General features: G+C 39.5%; 1 protein-coding gene across 1 annotated transcript; it reads left to right on the top strand.

The window, feature by feature from the left end:
• Positions 1–1,627: 1,627 nt before the first annotated feature.
• On the top strand, positions 1,628–5,965 carry LOC149961948 (uncharacterized). The gene has a single exon (XM_090162210.1). It carries the CDS (start codon positions 1,628–1,630, stop codon positions 5,963–5,965), a length of 4,338 nt encoding a protein of 1,445 aa, XP_090018336.1.
• Positions 5,966–21,539: the final 15,574 nt, after the last annotated feature.

The following is a 21,539-nucleotide window of genomic DNA, read 5'->3' on the forward strand; positions in this document are numbered from 1 at the left end:
TGTAACATAATCACTCATAAGTATGCCATAAAAGTATTTTCGTTAATGAAACCTTGTTCACGGGATATGACGTAAATTACGTCACTTACAATTCCGTGACAAAATGCGCGTCATCAACTTTACTGATTGGAAACGGAAGTTAGTGATAATTCCTCGCGCGTTTCTGGCTTTGCCCATGTCAAGTTTAGTTCGTGCCTCGCGATCACATGATTTCATTTCCATGTTAACCTTTTCAATAGCGCAAGGATTATAAGCATTTTTGGGTCCGCTTAATGTTCCGCGTGAAACAAGGTCTCATTGAATTTTTTTCAATGGAAATGTTATACAGAGGCATACTTATGAGTAATTATGTTACATATGATACGAGCAATCGTTGTGTCGTATTCGCGGTTTTAACGTTGTACCTCAAACGCGTCTTGCAATTTTGCGCCTTCGTTGACTTAAAACGCGTCCGCCGCTCTTCACGTAACCGCGTTTAACATTTACCACCCAGCTAACTCTTGTTATTTCTGCAATAAATTGCTTGAAAATGAAGCTATTGTGAAGTTGTGTGAGAGAAAATGATTGAAAAGTCGGAATAATGGGTCACTTCAATTTAAGTTCATATTGACTGCCGTTAGGATTAAATCCACAAGACCAGTATCAATGCTTTGAAAAGAAAACACGACACCGATGAGACTGTTCGACATGTAGAACGCGAGCGAATCAAACGTATAATAAATTATATTTAATACTTTAAATTAGTATATACATTGTGTATTATCCTCATAGTTCATGAGCCAGGCGCCAAAAAGTAGCTTGTCGGGCTCATTAGGTGGTACCAAACGAAATTTTTAGGGTTGATAGATGACACCATGAAAAAGATAAATTTCAATTATGCACTCTGAAATCCGTAGCTTTTCAAGATGGCGGCCGTTTCAAGATGGCGGCCACCCAACATCTTAAATGCGCAATATCTAAGGTTTATCTTGTCCGAATTTGACGTTCTATACGTCACGTAAAAGCTCTTTGAGTGAGCTACATTTCAGGTCGATAGTATGAATTCGTTAGGTGAAGTAGTTTTAAAGACACACCCAGTTTACGGTGACACCACCCGTTTCAATATGAACATTTCCGGTCGCTATTCAAAACCGAATTGAACAATAAAATTGCGAATTTTCTTATTAATACTAAAACAAATTGGCTTTCTTTCAACGCATTATTCATAGAAATCAAAAAAATTTAACCGGAGATATAATAAATATCATGGGATTTTTAATTTGTAAGAAAATATATTATTAGGGTCATTTGTAAAAAATTCCGTCTTATTGATTTTATATAATTCAAATTCACGAGCCTAAAAACGAGATCGATTTCTACGAGCTTTTGGATATGCGCGTGTGTACTTTTAAAAAGAGGGAAAAATAATAGGCTTAGTGCGCGTCCGTTCATTTATTTTTTTGATCTAACCGCGTAGTTGAATGTAACTTCGTTTTGTTCTATATTAAAGTTTTCGTTACATATAAAGTTACTGTATTTCTTACCGAAGCTAAATCCTAAGTTTAAAGCGCGAAAAAGAATTAGTTTATGGTGCCGAAACCCGGGACTTTGGATTTAATTAGAGAGTTAAAAGTGGTTAAGAAGTGCAATGTCGGAATACGATAGAAAAAACGAAAAGCGCAAATACTACAGACATCTCATCGCAGAGACTGTCAGAACGATTGAAACAGTCCTCACCAGCGATCCAACAAACATCGGTAAATTAGAGGAGCTTATTCACCAAATTGAGCCTAGAGAAAACGTTCTTAAGAAACTGGACGATGCGATAGAAGACATTGTGAATTTGGATCAATTAGGAGCCGAACTTCAAGAAGTAGAGGAAATTCGTGAAGAAATTATTACTGTGAAGACAAAAGCTCAGATAGCTATCGAAAAGTTGAAAGCATCGATACAGCGAAAGGCAAATTCAAACCTAAATGCCATTAAACTGCCGACAATCCAAATAAAGACGTTCGAAGGAGACGAATGCCATTGGCTAAAGTTTTGGAGCCATTATGAAGCTACCGTACATAATAACCAAGAGTTAAACGATTTGGACCGTTTTTATTATTTATTATCGCATTTAGGCGGCAAGGCAGCTAGCATAATCGATGGCCTACCAGTTAACGCAGTTAATTACAAAGTAGCGATAAAACTATTACAAGATCGATACGGAGATGAAAAAACCTTGATAGACGCTCACACTGAAAAGATGTTAGAATTACAAGCAGTTACTAAAGTGAACGATTTAGTAGGTTTGAGAAAATTTTATGATAGCTGTATGGTTCACATGCGAAGCTTGGAATCATTAGGGACCTCACCAGAAAGCTATGCGAGTTTTCTTTGTCCTATGCTTGTAAGATTAATTCCACAAGAGATAGCGCTTGGCTTCCATAAAACTCCACAATCAAAGGGGAAATGGAAAGTCAAAGAATTTATGGAATACGTAAAAGAAGACTTAGAAAGCAGGGAACGAACGTTTAGGCTAACTCAGGGCCATTCTAAAGAGAAAGCGTCATCTAGCAGCTTTAAGAGCCCAAGTCAAAATAACGATTCCACATCTAGAAGAATGTCGTCTTCAGCAGCTTTATTTATGGGAAATGATACTAGATCATTCTGCATGTTTTGTGAAAAAGAAGCGCATAAATTAGAAGATTGCAAGAACACTACGCTTACAGAGAAGAGAGAAATATTAATTAAGAAAAGAATTTGCTTTCGATGTCTAAATGGAGAACATTTTTCTAGAAATTGTCGTACTAAAATTCAGTGCAAACACTGCAAAAGACGCCACCACACGGCAATGTGTGAAGAAATTGAGAGAAAACGAAGCGAGGTGTCTAATAAGAGTAGAGAGTCGACAAAAATCAAAGAGAGCGAAACCTTCAAGGAAAGAGATTGTAATACTTCCAAAGACATCAAAGCTTCCTCGAAGACAACTAGCGTAGCAACACATACAACCGGAAATGATAATATTTTATTGCAGACTGCCAAAGTATCAGTATCGGGAACGGCCACGAAGACAGTCGCAAGGTGTTTGCTGGACGGAGGCAGTCAAAGGACATTCGTGTCATCGAATTTGTCTCGAGAATTAGGTTTAAAATTGATTGGCGAAGAGACCTTAAAGGTTTGTACTTTCGGTTCTTCAAATCCTAGCGTCACGACTTTTAGAAGAGTAGAATTGAAACTTAACAGCCTCGTAGATGATAAGCGTATAACGATTCAAGCCCTAGAAACACCACGTATAAGTACAGCCTTGATATCAGTTCCCAATGACGACATTAAAGAACATCTTAACTATAAAGGACTAAAATTAGCCGATGATTGCAGCCACAAATACAACGGAAAAGAGGCCATAGATATCCTAATAGGAGCTGAATACTATTGGCAAATTGTCAACATTGATATCGTTAGATTAACTCCATCGCTAGTAGCTATGAAAACTATATTTGGATGGGTAGTACAGGGTCCTTCGCAGATAACCTCATCTAACTGCGTCACTGAAAACGGATTGCCGAGACCAGTCTTGGCTATGAAAATTATAGCTCAAGAACAGGCCATAAACGACACGCTTCAGTCGTTTTGGGAAACAGAATCATTAGGTATTTTGCAAGATGAGCCCACGGCGAAAACTCAAGCCGACGTAACTGCTATAAAAATGTTTAAAGATTCAGTACAGTTCGTCGATGGAAGATATGAAGTTAACCTTCCTTTCGTCAGTGAAAATCCGAATTTAGCGGATAACTACAAAATGGCCTTGAATCGATTTCTAAGTCTTAACAGAAGGTTCTCGCGAGACACTGCCTTATTCTTGAAGTACAGGGATGTTTTAAAGGATTACGAAGATAGAGAAATAATAGAGCGTGTAACCCCTGAACATGAGAATGAAGGAACAAGGGTCTATTACCTTCCACACAGTCCTGTTATAAAGGAAGATCGCTCAACAACTAAAGTTCGAATTGTTTTTGACGCGTCCTCGCACGAACGAAATGAAAAGTCTCTAAATGACAATCTTTTGGCGGGACCTAATTTAAACCCCGACGTATTTGTCGTACTTATACGATTTCGGATGAAACCCATAGCGCTGGTAGCAGACGTAGAACAAGCGTTTCTTCAAATTCGTATAGCTAAGGAAAATAGAAACGCAACAAGATTTCTATGGTTAGAAGATCCCTCAAAGATGGAAGCGCCACAAAATATAGTCAAATTTCGGTTTAATAGAGTACTTTTTGGAGTCACTTCCAGCCCATTTCACTTGTCAGCTACAATCAAACATCACGTAGAGAAATATCAGGATACTTATCCACAAACATGTCAAATTCTATCCGAGGACTTATATGTGGATGACTTAATATCGGGATCCGAAAATGAAGATTCTGCCTATAGGACGGCTAGTGAAGCAAAGTCAATTTTAGGAGAAGCCAGTTTTAATTTAAGAAAATGGGAAACAAATTCAGCTAGTTTGAGAGCGAAATTTATACACGAAGGTTTTACAGAGGGAGACTCTCCTTCATTGGAGTTAAATGAAAAAACTCTTCCGTTGTTAAGCTCAATTTACTCGACGAAGGTTTTGGGAATGACATGGAAACCTACAACAGATAACTTTCGGTATGAAGTGGATTCTTTAATTCAACAAATGTGGGACATTTCTAACACCAAACGGAGTGTTCTCAAGTTTTCAGCTAGAATTTTCGATCCAATTGGTTTTATAACTCCATACACCATTCGAGCCAAAATAATATTTCAGAAGACTTGGGTAGCAAAATTGGGTTGGGACGATGACTTACCCACAGATATCGCAAAAGAATGGAAAAACTGGTATACGGAACTAGCAGATCTGCGATTGTTTTCTATTCCACGTCTCGCTTTTCCAAATAAAAATGAAGATTCAATCTTAAATCAACAACTTCACTGTTTTTGCGACGCGAGTGAAGTCGCCTACAGCGCCGTCATTTACCTTCGAACACAATTTGAAAGTGGAGAAATTACAAGTCGCTTACTGTCATCAAAATCCAGAGTAGCGCCATGTGAAAACAAAAAAATGACCCTCCCACGGTTGGAACTCATGGGTGCCCTGATTGGTGCACGTTTAACCAGTCGGATCAGTCAAAGTGTCAATGTACCTAAGACCGACATCTTCCTGTGGTCTGACTCTCGCATCACCATTGAATGGATTCGACGTGAACATCCAAGAGAATTGCTCCCATTCGTAGCAAATCGAGTTGATGAGATTCAACGTTTAACACAGCCTTCGCGTTGGTACCACTGTTCAGGCAAAGAAAACCCGGCTGACCTACCAACCCGCGGAAAATCGTTGCGCGAATTAAATGAAAGTGAATTTTGGTTGTACGGTCCAAGCTGGCTTTTATCGGAAGACGACGAATGGAAAGGCAAACACGGTGGTCAATATGTCATAAACGAAACCGATAAATTGGAAATTGAACAAGAAGTAAAAAAAGCGTCGAAAGAGATAATACAAGCGATTTGTCACGCGAATGAACCAAATGAACCGCTTTTAAACTTATCAAACTACAGTTCAATATACACCGTTTATCGCATTACAGCGATGGTAATGAGATTTATCAAACTCAGTAGAAGGCTCATTGAACAACCAAATTCTACTATAACTACTGAGGAACTAGAAGAGGCGAAAATAATTTGGATACGACAAGTTCAAAGAGAAGCGTTCCAGTACGAAGAAACTGACTTGAAATTAAGAAGAGAAATTTCTACAACTTCCGTAATAAAACAGCTTCACCCATTCCTCGACGAGAACGGTTTATTAAGAGTGGGTGGACGTTTACAAGAAGCCAACTTAACTTTTAATGAAAAGCATCCAATTATATTACCGAATAATCACCGATTTTGTGAGCTCGTAGTAGATGATGAGCATTTTAAAGTCTGCCATATGGGCGTGACCAGTACGTTAGCAAAACTTAGAGAAACTTAAGACCTTTTCACACGAGCCAACTTTTCAAATCAAAATGCTGAGTCAGCAAAAATGGATCAGTGATCCATTTTTTTCTCGCGTACTTTTTTGGTGGATCAACTCATCGAACTTTTATTCACACGAACCAACTAGTTTACTCAACTCAAAGTTGACTCATCTAGTTGGATCAAAAAGTTGGCTCGTGTGAATAGACCTTAATTGGATTATAAAAGCCAGACAATTGGTCAAAAAGCGAATAAATGTGTGCTTGGTATGTAAAAAATGGCGAGTTAAACATTCGGAAGAAATTACAGCGCCGTTACCTAGAGACAGAATTTCCGAGACGCCTCCATTTCAAGTAACCGGTCTCGATTTTGCAGGACCGATCTACGTAAGAGATGAAAACAACAAAGCGAAGAAGTCGTACATCTGTTTGTTTACTTGCGCTGTTACAAGAGCGGTTTACTTGGAACTTGTAACAGATATGAGCACAGAATATTTTTTAATGTCTCTAAGACGATTTATCTCTAGACGAGGTCTTTGCGCAACAATTTATTCCGATAACGCAAAGAGTTTTCTACGAGCCGATAGAGACTTGACCGCTATTTGGAATAGCATAAAATCTGAAGAAGTGTTGAATTACTTCGGTCGAACAGGTATCAAATGGAAATTTATAGTCGAAAGGGCCCCTTGGTGGGGCGGGTTTTATGAGAGAATCGTAAAGACTATTAAAACAACTCTAAAGAAAATTTTGAAAAATGCATTCCTAAAATTTGAAGAAATGTACACCGTTCTTTGTGAAGTAGAAGCAGTTATGAACTCTCGGCCATTAACTTATCAAAGTGACGCAGCGGGAGAACCTGAAGCCTTGACCCCAGCGCATTTTCTTGGCGGAAAGAGGTTAACCGCTTTACCACCAAACGGAAATCTTGAACCATCACAGCTGGCTTCCAGAAAACAAGCAATATCTAGATGAAACTACCAACAGCGCCTTCTAAACCAAATATGGAAAATGTGGAAGAAACATTATTTGTTAGAGCTACAAACTGCCCACAATTTAAAGTCCGTCACGTCAAAATCACCGATCAAACAGGGAGACATTGTACTATTACAAGGCGACAACCAACCACGTCAACTTTGGAGGATAGCGAGAATAGTAGAAGTCTTTGAAGGTCGAGACGGAAGAATACGTTCGTGTAACTTAAAACTACCAAATGGAACTGTAGTTAAACGCCCTATAAATTTGTTATACCCATTAGAGTTAGACGAATAGCTATGAACAAGTTGTTCATGGTGGGGAGAATGTAAGAAAATATATTATTAGGGTCATTTGTAAAAAATTCCGTCTTATTGATTTTATATAATTCAAATTCACGAGCCTAAAAACGAGATCGATTTCTACGAGCTTTTGGATATGCGCGTGTGTACTTTTAAAAAGAGGGAAAAATAATAGGCTTAGTGCGCGTCCGTTCATTTATTTTTTTGATCTAACCGCGTAGTTGAATGTAACTTCGTTTTGTTCTATATTAAAGTTTTCGTTACATATAAAGTTACTGTATTTCTTACCGAAGCTAAATCCTAAGTTTAAAGCGCGAAAAAGAATTAGTTTATAATTAAAACAAGTTGGTTAAGACCCACATAAAAGTAATCAAATTTAAAAGAAATAATACTTTCAAAGAATCTTTTTTAGAAACCCAATTAAGTAAATCGATTTACTTAACTATACTGGCATATTAGCTTTCTTTGCGCTATCGCCACCATTTTGAAAAATGGCTTCCGATTCCTAAGACATTTTTTAAACTATTCTCAAAGCTGAACATCACTTACTCGGTCGTATGATACTGGTAGCTTCGAGCAGAAAACTTAACACGGGGTGGGTGTTCCAACACTTTCTTGGACCATTAAAATGGTCCTTGGCCAATTATGACGGAACTATGAAGAAATCAAATAAGTCCGCGAAACACATTGAATCTGGAATCTGTCCTTCTGAAAACGATTCACGGACTAAAGCAACTATAATTGATGGAATGGCGCTAGTACAAAAATTGAAACGCGACAACTACACCTTGCTAGAGCTATTTCAATATCTTCTAAGCCAAGTGCTTCAATTAGGCTCCAAAAGTGGAAGATTCGACATTGTATTCTATGTCTACAGGGAAATCTCAATTTAAAATAGCGAAAGGCTAAAACGAGGAGCAGATTCTGGCGTGCACTTTTCTAGAATAGTAACTGGTCACAAAATCCAAAACTGGAGGCGTCTCCTTCAAAGTTCTTCCAGTATTACGTATTACGGATTGGAGTTTAAAATTGGACACTATAGGCACAACCGTGCTGTACGTTGCCTACGCTGAAAAATGTCTTCCGATATCAAGAAGAAATACTAAAGAAGTTGAGGAACAAAACTCCACCCAGGAAGAGGCTAAGCACGCTGCTGAGCATGGCTTTGAGTCCATTACCATTGTCACGGAAGACACTTGACGTCTTATTTTTATGCTTAACGTTTTCATACAACATAACCGCTGAAATGAATATCAGATGTGGAACCAAAAATTGGACTCGCTTAGTAAGTGTAAGTAAAATAGCAGCGTCACTAGGATTTGAATTGTGCCAAGCTTTACCAGGACTGCGTGCCTTAACCGGATGTGACACTGTTAGCGCATTATCAGGTCAGGGCAAAATTAAAGGGCTCAAACTCCTTCGACGAAGTTTCAAAAAGCAAGAGTTTCGACTTATATGAAGAATGATTCAGTGATTTACAGTAGTTTACTTGCCGATTGTATGCACCAAGAACCAACGTAATCTCGGTAAACGAGCTACGGTACCAATTGTGGCGCGCCAAAAAGTGAACCGTGGAATAAGGCCAGCTACCTCCTTGCGCAGATGCTCTCCACCCACATGGATGGGAAACATAAAAAGATGGTCTATTAGACATCAAATGGAGGTTAGGGCCCCCCGCACCTCAAGCTATACTATAATTTATTGCTTGTAACTGCGCAAAGTCGTGTAAAAATTCTAAATGTCAATGCATATCAAATGGCTTAAAATGTACAGACGTCTGCAAACTACAGGACGGTTCAAATATGGCCGCCCCAGTGGAAACGGTTCAAATGGACCTAAATGACGCGGATAGCGAAGACGAAATATAAATAATTAGTATTAAGTTTTGTACAAATTTTGGTTTATAACTTGAAAAAGAACATAAAATAATTTTAGCTTAAATTATTTTTTTCATTTTTAATTAATCGTTAAGTTAATATTGGCCTAACGTTTTTGTACCAATTCCAATAGTCTAGCGACTGAACATTCCTACTTCAAAATCCTATTTCAAAAAATTAACTCAAGTTTCAAGTTTCAAGTTGGTTTATTATTAATCATGTGGTTTTACAATAGCTGAAAACTATTCGTGAGTTCTGAACCATTAAGAGAACGGCCTAGGACTGAGCTGTGACGTCACGAAAAAGTTCTGGATAGTTCAGAACTTTTGTACGAATAGTTGTGATTCGTACGATTTGACGTACGCAGCCCGATGTGCAGACGAATTTTAGAGATTTCAACCTTGAGTTTCGGCCAGTACTTGGTCTTGAGCAGGTACCATTTAGAACTGTTCCGAACGGTTCAACAAGAGGTTCTTGTCTGCGAATAGTTTGCATTTGGGTAGTTCTAGAATTTTTTTTGCCGAATAGTGCGCATGGGGACTGGTTGAACGGTTCAGAACTCACGAATAGTTTTCAGCTATTGTTACCAAAATATAATATCTTTGGAACCAGCGGCCATTTTTCAAAATGGCGGCGATAGCGCAAAGAAAGCTAATATGCCAGTATAGTTAAGTAAATCGATTTACTTAATTGGGTTTCTAAAAAAGATTCTTTGAAAGTATTATTTCTTTTAAATTTGATTACTTTTATGTGGGTCTTAACCAACTTGTTTTAATTAAAAATCCCATGATATTTATTATATCTCCGGTTCAATTTTTTTGATTTCTATGAATAATGCGTTGAAAGAAAGCCAATTTGTTTTAGTATTAATAAGAAAATTCGCAATTTTATTGTTCAATTCGGTTTTGAATAGCGACCGGAAATGTTCATATTGAAACGGGTGGTGTCACCGTAAACTGGGTGTGTCTTTAAAACTACTTCACCTAACGAATTCATACTATCGACCTGAAATGTAGCTCACTCAAAGAGCTTTTACGTGACGTATAGAACGTCAAATTCGGACAAGATAAACCTTAGATATTGCGCATTTAAGATGTTGGGTGGCCGCCATCTTGAAACGGCCGCCATCTTGAAAAGCTACGGATTTCAGAGTGCATAATTGAAATTTATCTTTTTCATGGTGTCATCTATCAACCCTAAAAATTTCGTTTGGTACCACCTAATGAGCCCGACAAGCTACTTTTTGGCGCCTGGCTCATGAACTATGAGGATAATACACAATGTATATACTAATTTAAAGTATTAAATATAATTTATTATACGTTTGAGTCGCTCGCGTTCTACATGTCGAACAGTCTCATCGGTGTCGTGTTTTCTTTTCAAAGCATTGATACTGGTCTTGTGGATTTAATCCTTACGGCAGTCAATATGAACTTAAATTGAAGTGACCCATTATTCCGACTTTCCAATCATTTTCTCTCACACAACCTTCACAATAGCTTCATTTTCAAGCAATTTATTGCAGAAATAACAAGAGTTAGCTGGGTGGTAAATGTTAAACGCGGTTACGTGAAGAGCGGCGGACGCGTTTTAAGTCAACGAAGGCGCAAAATTGTAAGACGCGTTTGAGGTACAACGTTAAAACCGCGAATACGACACAACGATTGCTCGTATCATATGTAACATAATTACTCATAAGTATGCCTCTGTATAACATTTCCATTGAAAAAAATTCAATGAGACCTTGTTTCACGCGGAACATTAAGCGGACCCAAAAATGCTTATAATCCTTGCGCTATTGAAAAGGTTAACATGGAAATGAAATCATGTGATCGCGAGGCACGAACTAAACTTGACATGGGCAAAGCCAGAAACGCGCGAGGAATTCTCACTAACTTCCGTTTCCCATCAGTAAAGTTGATGACGCGTATTTCGTCACGGAATTGTAAGTGACGTAATTTACGTCATACCCCGTGAACAAAGTTTCATTAACGAAAATGCTTTTATGGCATACTTATGAGTTATTATGTTACATATGCTCGTATGTAATATGTTCATAGAACATTTTTGGTAGGAAATAGCCGGGCCCTAATGTTCGTAATTCAGTTTATAGCCGTACATACAAAACTAACGTAGATATTCGCGATAAACAATTACTGTGCACCGGTTTCCCCCATAACCATTGCGAGTAAAACAACTATTTCTAACAGTAACCTGTGAAAAGATATGTTTTTACCTCTCCGAGGGGACAAAGTCCCCTCGGAGAGGTTATACAACGACCGTGTCTGTCTGTGGGTCTGTGGGTGGGTCTGTGGGTGTGTCTGTCTGTCAGGACTGCGAACGCGTTCGCATTTTCGGTGCAAAGTGCAATCACTGCGTACGCAGTTTCTCAAAGGGTTGGCAAAACCACCGTGTGACGGTGAGCGTTAACGGATGCATTTGCGGTTTGGTTTGGATGGTGTTTTTTCGCTCACCGTAGGGACGGTTTGGTGTATTACGGTTTTTGTAATGTTTATGCGTAGGTTGTGAGTGTTGAATTTGTTGTGTTTGTGTTCTGATGGATGTGCATGTTGAGTCTGTTGTGTTTATATGGGCGTTTTCTCTCCAACTTCTTCGAAATGACTTTGGGACGGACCGAGTGCTGAGTGTAATGCTACCTCTCAACGTCCAATGGCAGGGTTTCCACCAGTTGTACACGATATTCGTCTTAGTATCAATTTGCGATCGCATCGGGCGGGATTTGAACCCGAGACCTCCTGATTGACAGGCGGACGTTCTACCACAGAACCACCGACACTTGTTACGCCTTATTGAAAATTAGACCTTCAGCTTTATCGGAAGCGTATTTAATAGAGTACGAAATTTTGGTTTAATTGAAATAGAATTGAAATTGAAATTATTGCATCGAAGAAATTCTAATTTAGCGTTTCTCTATTGATTAAAAACAAATGCGCCACCCAGGTTTCGAACCCAGACCACTCGGCTTGGCAGTCGAGCGCTCTACCACAGAACCACCGATAGCTGCTTAGATTCACTGAAATTAAGACAGGCATCGTAAGCATAATAGGTAATAAAGTCTTTTTTTATTAATGAATTTATGAAGGCCTAATCTGGTATTTTTTAAAGGTTAAATCTTGTTTTAGCGCAGTCAGCCGAGATTAGAGGGTTAAAGGGTAGACCCTGTGGGTGGTCCACTTTCTTAACGACCTATATATAGTTCTGTTAATTCAAAGACGATAATTTAACGTTTATTGCTTTAAAAGCTGGCGGTTAGTCAAGTGGCTCTCTGTGCTTTGTTGATGGTAAGGTTTTTGCTTCTTGTAAATACATTTGGTGTGGATATTTGGATATCTACGATTTCTAACGCAGTCAATGATTTCTTGGGTGTGCGAGTCATTATATGATATTGGAAATTGGACGGCATTGGTCTTTTTCATGTGGTATGCGTCACAACGTCAACAGGAAGTGAACGAGTCGTCCACTACCAGATATCTACGGTATCTTCATCAAGGGCGAGTGTTGAAATAAAATGAGCGTTAAAGATGCGGCAAGTATTTCGTAAGCGAGTAATTCCAAAAAGCCTCTGTAGATATTTCATTAAAATTTGCTTCGTATTATATTTAACTGATAAACTTGTTCTGTAAAAGGGTTTAATTCAATTGTGCATTGTTATAGTACGTCTAACTTACTGTTGTAACTACTTAACTTATGATATTCTGAATAAATTAAAATTGGTCGTTTCGTCTCAATTATTTTAATTATAATTAAAATTTTATACCGGGCGAGATAGAAATGGGTTAATATTTTTAACAAATAACTCTAAATTGCGGAGATATATCTTTAAGGGTTATCTCGAGAAATTAATACCACTAGGGACAATTCTTCCGAGGAGAGGTATATTTTGGCTTGCCAACTTGTTGTTTGAATAATTACTCCTAAAATATTTAATTACGCAATTTTGAACCATTCTTCATTTTTTATTTAAAAAACTAGCTTTCTATGATTTGAAAGAAACGCGTTTTCTAGTGCGTTCTTAGCGATTGGAAATTATGGTAAAAAGAAAACTAATTCTAACACTAACCTGTGAAAAGATATGTTTTCTTTTGTGTATTTACTCTTACAGGATTTAATTACGAAATTTTGAGCAATTCTTTAACTTTAATTAAACCTAAGTCGCTTTAAAGATGTCAAAAAAAACCGCGTTAGCGACTTAGAGACGAGTCTGGCCCACTTTTTTTTCCTGCCCGACCCGACCCGAAAAACGTAAAAATAAATTTTGCCCGATCCGACCCGACCCGAAATAATTAAAATTAAATTTTGCCCGACCCGACCCGACCCGTAAAAAATGAAAATAATTTTTGCCCGACCCGACCCGACCCGATAAATTAAAAAATCGATTTTTGCCCGGCCCGGCCCGGAAACCCGACAGGACCCGAAAACCAGATAATTCCCGAAAACCCGACCCGACCAGGAAACCCGATAAGACCCGAAGAACCCCCCCTTTTTTCTGTTACACTCTAGTCCCTATCGGGCATTGTCTGTAAATATTTTTTTTTTAATATTCCTTTTTTTCCTCACTCATATGATCTCATTGTGGTACATTATATTCTGGAATCACATTACTTTTGTATCTAATCCGAAGTCTGTATATAAGTCAGCAACGGCTTCACAAATGTTTATTGTTCAAATAAATAAATTAATAAAAAATAAACCGCCGCAACCCATTTATTTATTTATTTATTTATATAGAGATATTTTAGTGACCACGTGACTAACGTCACTAATGCTTTTTAGCATTGAGAAACCCCCACAACATGGCGACCGTTTCCACTGGTAAAGCTGGGGAGAGCAGACGACGTGATACATCTCTATAATAAAGAAATCGGTCACTAAGCTAGTGTTAGCTTATATGTGGCCGTACAGTATATCAAAATAGTTACAGGTTATTGGTTATTGATTAAACAACAAAAACTTATACAATACAAATAAAAGGGGTGCATACGGTACAACGAGTTAAAAGGGTCATTTGAGACTAGAGTAAAACAGAAGTCACCACATAAGTGGTATAGTTGGGGAAAACGTAAAAGGGGAGTAAAATAAAAGTTAAAAATAAAAGTTAAGCAACTTAAGCTAGTTGGTCAAGTTTAGGACGCGCAATCTCGCGAACAGAAAGTCGGAGAGCAGAACGAGTGCCACAAGAGAGAACATCAGCTGGTAGAGAGTTCCATAGATCGATTGTTCGGTGGGAGAAATGCCATTGGCGCAGGGATGTTCTAGTCCTAGGTTTAAACAAATATACAGGAAACAAATATGATAGAATTCAAATGTCAGACGAAGAGTTAGACGCGCTAATACCTTTGGTTTTACACTATATTTTTATTCTGCCTGTACCCCTGGAAATAAACTGGCGAAGGTTTCTTCATTTGAAACCGAGGAGCTGATCACTCCCCGTAATCGGTGTACAAGCCTGTAGCTTTGACTGCACTAAAATGATTACGTAAGTGAGTACAGAATTAGCACTACCAAAGGCTGTACTCATTTTCATATTTATGTAATCGGTGTACAGATTTTCAGAGAGTGACTAGCCCCTCGTGTGAAACGTGTTTTTTAATTATAAAATTATAAGTACGGTTTTTGTTCTACCGGAGGATACTACTTACAAAATAAATTTGTACGGTTTTGTTCTTATAAAATGACTTTCTGATTTGCCTGATGAAAATGATTTACAATAATTTTCGTCTTTGAAATCCAGTTTATTTATTACAGGCCTAGTTTTACTTCGAATCCCGAAAAAAAGGGTTCAGGGGGTATGTGCCTACCCCTTCTGACCCCTCTATTCATGTTGGGCTCGCGCTGACCGTCCCGCTCTCGCCACTAATCGGATTATCTCTCCTGATCTTCTCCGCGTCAATAACGCTACAGTTTTAAACTGTCGCAGAACATAAGCAAACGTGTAAAAACCACACGACAACTTGGTAGTGCCGTCATCAACTGGGCAGGTAAAGATTTTTTCTTCAGCCTGTCCCCCTTGCATTTACGCTTTCCTCGAAACAGTTTTTTTGGAGAGGGTCGAGTGACGTCACTCGGACATTTTCTGCCGGACTGTTGGCATCCCGCTGGCTTTCAAGGAGATCGCTTCGCTTGCTCACTCTTTTCTGAGGAATTTCGCTGGGCGCCACCGTTTTGCCCGAGCCTAGCCCCCCCCCTCCCCGCAGTTATGGCAAAGTGTCATTGACTAATTTATAGATATTTCATTGCCTAACTCGCGTCAATAGTCAGCAGGGACAGCCTGTATTTTAGCGTATTTGGATTGGAACGTAAGGGTTATCTTTTTTCAATTGAGGTTCCATTGTTTCGAATTCTGCTGTTTCTTACTTTTGGAAGGTGTTGATTTTCATAATCGCAATTTTCCTTTCCAATAATCAAATCTATCGATTTGTCAATGATTTCAGCCATTGTTTCAGCTGTAGTTTTTCGAAGTTTTATTTCCAAACAATAAAACGACCATGCTCTTCTCGCTTCCTGGAAAATGTATAAGGGGTCACTAAAGTAACTAAAGTTGTAAGGGGCCACCAAATAACTAGCCCACCTGTGAAAAAAACCTTAGCGCCGCTACTGCATATACACACATATATACATATATATAGTGAAGGCGATGGTAGTGAAGCTTTATCCCATTGTGACAGGAGGTACGAGTTCAATAACTCAAATTCTACGAATTCGGTGTTATACACTTGGCAGTAAAGCGAAGGTAGTAGTATTATAATCGCCGGCTGTCCGGCGAAGAGCGAGAGGTCGAAAAGAATAGACCAGCGAGCATCCCCGAGCTTGGACGAATAAATTTATTCGTCCAAGCCTGACTTTGGCCCATGCTTTTCGTTTGGCTGGCAACGAAAGTGGTGAACTAACACTCTATTTCGCCTAAGATTAAATGGCCGACTTTAGCTCGACGCTAACTAGAGACGAGTCGGGCCCCCGATTGAGGACGGCTTTTTATGCCCGACCGGCCCGAGCCCACTTCGGGCCGGGTCGGGCAGAAATAAATTTTAATTTTTACGGGTCGGGTCGGGTCGGGCAAATTTAATTTTTGAAAATTGAAATGATATATCAAATTACCAATCGGAAGTTGAGGCCCAGCGTCTTCAGTTAAACAATCAACAGGAGTTGATAACCGTTCTAAACGATAACATTGATGGCCAGGGTCTGGAACTACTTGAGCTTAAAACCACTGTGGACCAGAACCATGCCAACATGTTGGCAAATCTTAGTGCCATTGACGTTCGTCACTCGTTTGTGACGCGGGAATAGCTAGAATTCTTTTAGCTATATTTTTTCAAAGTACGCCGAGACACGCAACTTGGAAATTCGCAATTTAACGCTGTGAAATCGAAAGTAAAACCAAAACTAAACGTAAAAGAAGTTTAGGTGAATCGGACGACTGAGACGACCTTGAAATGATAGTCAATAGACGCTAGTCGCTCTGCTCGCAGAACTCATTACGTCTATCTCTCTCCCACCCCCTCTCTCTTCCTCTATCTCTCTTCGTACAACACCCGAAGGGCCGAAACATTTCACACGCCCTACGCAGTACTCAGTCGCGGGTAAGGGTCGGGCCTTTTTAAAAGCCCGGCCTTTTTGAAAATTGGCCCGGCCCGACCCGTTCCATTTAGTTTTAAAATAAAAAAACCCAGCCCGACCCGGACCCGATTGAAAATTAGCCCGACCCGAAATTTTCAAAAATTAAATTTGCCCGACCCGACCCGTAAAAATTAAAATTTATTTCTGCCCGACCCGGCCCGAAGTGGGCTCGGGCCGGTCGGGCATAAAAAGCCGGCCTCAATCGGGGGCCCGACTCGTCTCTAGTTAGCGTCGAGCTAAAGTCGGCCATTTAATCTTAGGCGAAATAGAGTGTTAGTTCACCACTTTCGTTGCCAGCCAAACGAAAAGCATGGGCCAAAGTCAGGCTTGGACGAATAAATTTATTCGTCCAAGCTCGGGGATGCTCGCTGGTCTATTCTTTTCGACCTCTCGCTCTTCGCCGGACAGCCGGCGATTATAATACTACTACCTTCGCCTTACTGCCAAGTGTATAACACCGAATTCGTAGAATTTGAGTTATTGAACTCGTACCTCCTGTCACAATGGGATAAAGCTTCACTACCATCGCCTTCACTATATATATGTATATATGTGTGTATATGCAGTAGCGGCGCTAAGGTTTTTTCACAGGTGGGCTAGTTATTTGGTGGCCCCTTACAACTTTAGTTACTTTAGTGACCCCTTATACATTTTCCAGGAAGCGAGAAGAGCATGGTCGTTTTATTGTTTGGAAATAAAACTTCGAAAAACTACAGCTGAAACAATGGCTGAAATCATTGACAAATCGATAGATTTGATTATTGGAAAGGAAAATTGCGATTATGAAAATCAACACCTTCCAAAAGTAAGAAATAGCAGTTTAAAACTGTAGCGTTATTGACGCGGAGAAGATCAGGAGAGATAATTCGATTAGTGGCGAGAGCGGGACGGTCAGCGCGAGCCCAACATGAATAGAGAGGTCAGAAGGGGTAGGCACATACCCCCTGAACCCTTTTTTTCGGGATTCGAAGTAAAACTAGGCCTGTAATAAATAAACTGGATTTCAAAGACGAAAATTATTGTAAATCATTTTCATCAGGCAAATCAGAAAGTCATTTTATAAGAACAAAACCGTACAAATTTATTTTGTAAGTAGTATCCTCCGGTAGAACAAAAACCGTACTTATAATTTTATAATTAAAAAACACGTTTCACACGAGGGGCTAGTCACTCTCTGAAAATCTGTACACCGATTACATAAATATGAAAATGAGTACAGCCTTTGGTAGTGCTAATTCTGTACTCACTTACGTAATCATTTTAGTGCAGTCAAAGCTAAAGGCTTGTACACCGATTACGGGGAGTGATCAGCTCATCGGTTTCAAATGAAGAAACCTTCGCAGTTTATTTCCAGGGGTACATTCAGAATAAAAATATAGTGTAAAACCAAAGGTATTAGCGCGTCTAACTCTTCGTCCGACATTTGAATTCTATCATATTTGTTTCCTGTAAGGGTTTCCCTGTCGAAATAGTAGGTTAATTATAAGCCAAATACGGGCGCATCTTACCTAGTAGCGAAGGCGAGGGTAATGAAGCTTTATCCCATTGTGACAGGATGTACGAGTTCAATACCTCAAATTCTACGAATTCGGTGTTTTACACTTGGCAGTAAGGCGAAGGTAGTAGTATTATAATCGCCGGCTGTCCGGCGAAGAGCGAGAGGTCGAAAAGAATAGACCAGCCAGCATCCCCGAGCAACCCCGTCCCAAACTCAGCGGGGTGCCAACAGGCAGGCAGAAAATGTCCTGGTCGCAGAAGCAGGCACGACGCTCAATCTTCGCCAAAATCAAGTTTTGCGGAAAGTATAAATGCAAGGGGAGTGTTGCAGGTAAGAAAAATTCAAGCCGGACAGGCAGAAGAAAAACTGGGCCTTTAACAAAAGGTCTGAGACCCATCACGTCAAGACATCGAGAAATGAAATATGTACAAACAATAGATAGAATTATATACATACATCTAAAATAGAGAATTAATAACGAGAAATTTGTTAAGATAAATTTTTGGACACTTATTCGAAAAAAAAACCAGCTATTATTCATCTATGGTTGGACATAAGGATATTTTTTAAGTAGTCAACCTGACTAGTGAGCCTCCTAACTTAATTAATTTTAGTAGTCACCATGACTAGTGGGGGTCAAAATGGGGGTCAACATTTTGCTTTACCCGTCATAATTAAAATAGGAGTCTATTAACACTTGAGTTACATGACTTTGCCCGATAACAATTTTTAAATAAAATGGGATTGATGAATGATGAATTTATGATACGCCATATTTATGAATATTTAGGTAAATTTTTCACTAGTCAAATTGATTAACGAGTTTAGTAGTCAGAGCATTAAAGGGGGACGGTCAAGCTTTAACCAGTTAGATAGCCCTATAAAAACTAAAATTTATGGCGAAAACCGCATAAAAAAATATTAAGTGGTTAATTTTTAATAAAATAAAGAAATTTCGGGAAATTGAAAAGCGCGCGTCCGCCGCGACACCTGGTGAGAAATCGGTGAGACAGAAAAACACATTAAAGCGCGCGCTGCTGAAGACGCAAAAGATTTGTTTTGCACGCGGGGCGCGTTCCAGTTATACGAGACCACGGCCAACTTTGATCACGCGCTGTTCGCGCTACTACGGCCAACACATTCGTCGAAATTCCGCGAGCAAGGATTTTCCCCCTATAAACTGTACTATAATGTGTAGGAGTTCAGCGCCACGCTCGGTGGTTATATTGTCCCCAATGTAAAAACTATACTAAAAATAATAATCCGCTAGGGGCGCTGACGTCATACAAATCTTTTGCTCATAGGTTAACACAGAAACGTCAACGAATGAGATGGCCGCTGTAGCGCGAGAGATGCGCGAGAAATCAAAGTTGGCCGTGACGAGACCTAAGCCAAAATTGCGCGATTTTAAAAGTTAGGATGGTTTGCAAATCTCTCACTAATGGCGGCGAAAATTCAAACCCAAATACTTGGCGTTATTTTGCGTTTCAACTTTTTAAGCCAAAAACTATTTATTCAAGACAAAATAAGGTACGTGTCTTGTTGATCTTTTGATATGCAAATAAGGTGATATTTGGAAAAGCTTGGCCGTTCCCCTTTAATTTTAGTAGTCAAATGCCGTGACTATTGTTTTCATCACTCGGTGTCTCGCTCGGTTTGTGCGGATGAAGTGAAATTATGAGTAATTTAGAAAAATAAAAGGTTGGGGAAAATGACCAATAAGTGATCGCTTTCCGAAAATGGAACAAGTCGTCGAAGTGGGATATTCCACCAGCGTTATTAAAACCCATATCAAGCCTAGAAGAGTTAGGCCTAGGCTTAAAAGAATCTGCACAGACTCCATTCTTGTAGATGCGCCAGAAAAGCTCAACCTGAATTTCAACTATTTTTCCAATAAACCTGCTTCTTTTATTTGACAATGCAAATTTATTTTAGAACGTGGGTCTCCGAGTACTTCATTAATTTGCAAATGAATTACATTAACAGAACTTGACACTATATTGTAGTTCATCTCCTAAGCCTTGGTTGTTCAAACCGGTTTTTTTACTAAAATATGGCCGTCGGTTTATCAGACGTAGAGCTAATTATACAACGGCAAGGGCTGCGGTCAACAACTATCAACGGAGAAAAACCGTTGAGTTATCGTTGAGTTCTTTTAATCAACGCTACGTCACAAAAATCTAAAGTTGTTGTACGATTTATATAGTTCGCTGACTTAACGAACAAAATATCGTCTGCTACCCCTCCTTTAACTTTGTCGAATGACGTCACGACACCGATGAGCAACGGAAAAAACCATCTCGCCCAGCCGATGTTTCCGCTGAGTCTCCGATGATCAACGTGACGTCAAAACCGGAAGTCAAAAAACCCGTTCAACAAAAAACCGCTGACCGTTGAGCTCAGCGCTGAGCTATTTTGGAGTTGTTGAACGCAGCCATTATCGGCATTTGAGATTAGATGACGTCATATATTACGTATGGTACGGATGACGCAATATCTGTGAAACAAACCGTTAGTGAAGAAATAGAGCTAGTGGCATACTTATGAGTAATTATGTTACATATGATAATACGGTAGATAATTTTGAATTAATAAACTGGACACTGGACCAGTGAACCCATAGCTTTTGAATAAAAAAACTGGTCCGAGCAATTAATAAACTGGTCTTTGACCATGGAGGAAGAGAGAGGAGGCTTTATGAATAACCTTTTTACCCCGGGAGCTTGATGCCAACTCCCACAGGGTAGGAGAGTGGGGGCTGACAAAAAAGGGGATCAGCATCCATCGGTTTTCGTGTCGTCTCACGCGTTCCCTATTTGGCACCCTCTTTTAGTGTTTAGGCGTACTCGGTGTAATTTCACAACGGGCAACAATTTCAACAAAAATAGAGGAAGCCAACTAGAGAACGCGCAGCCAGGCCGTGAGAGTTGACGGGTGCTGATCCCCTTTTTGTCAGCCCCCACTCTCAAGCTCCCGGGGTAAAAAGGTTATTCATAAAGCCTCCTCTCTCTTCCTCCATGCTTTGACCCAGTGACCACCGCTTATTTCCAAGCCTGGGGGCCTATTCTGATTTCGAATAAGCATAAACAATGCAAATTGTCCAAGTCGATTTCGACATGGTATAGGGTATCGAGATCGAATTCCCATTCGATTTTTTACAGAATCGCCCCCCTGGCCAGGACAAAGATAATATAACTACGTACCCTAGATTCGAAATCATGGCGTTTCTCGATAGCGCGTTTTCTCGTGAGGCTTTTTACTGAGTTCGCGCCGGAAGTCGGAAAAATCGGGCTCCATAGCAGGG

The sequence above is a fragment of the Leiobunum rupestre genome, chromosome 1, assembly GCF_980474605.1.
Source record: "Leiobunum rupestre chromosome 1, qqLeiRupe1.1.hap1, whole genome shotgun sequence".
Taxonomy (NCBI): Eukaryota; Metazoa; Arthropoda; class Arachnida; order Opiliones; family Sclerosomatidae; genus Leiobunum; species Leiobunum rupestre.

Excerpts from the sequence above, each read along its gene's own strand:
- LOC149961948 (XM_090162210.1), top strand. The coding sequence starts at position 1,628 with ATGTCGGAATACGATAGAAAAAACGAAAAGCGCAAATACTACAGACAT.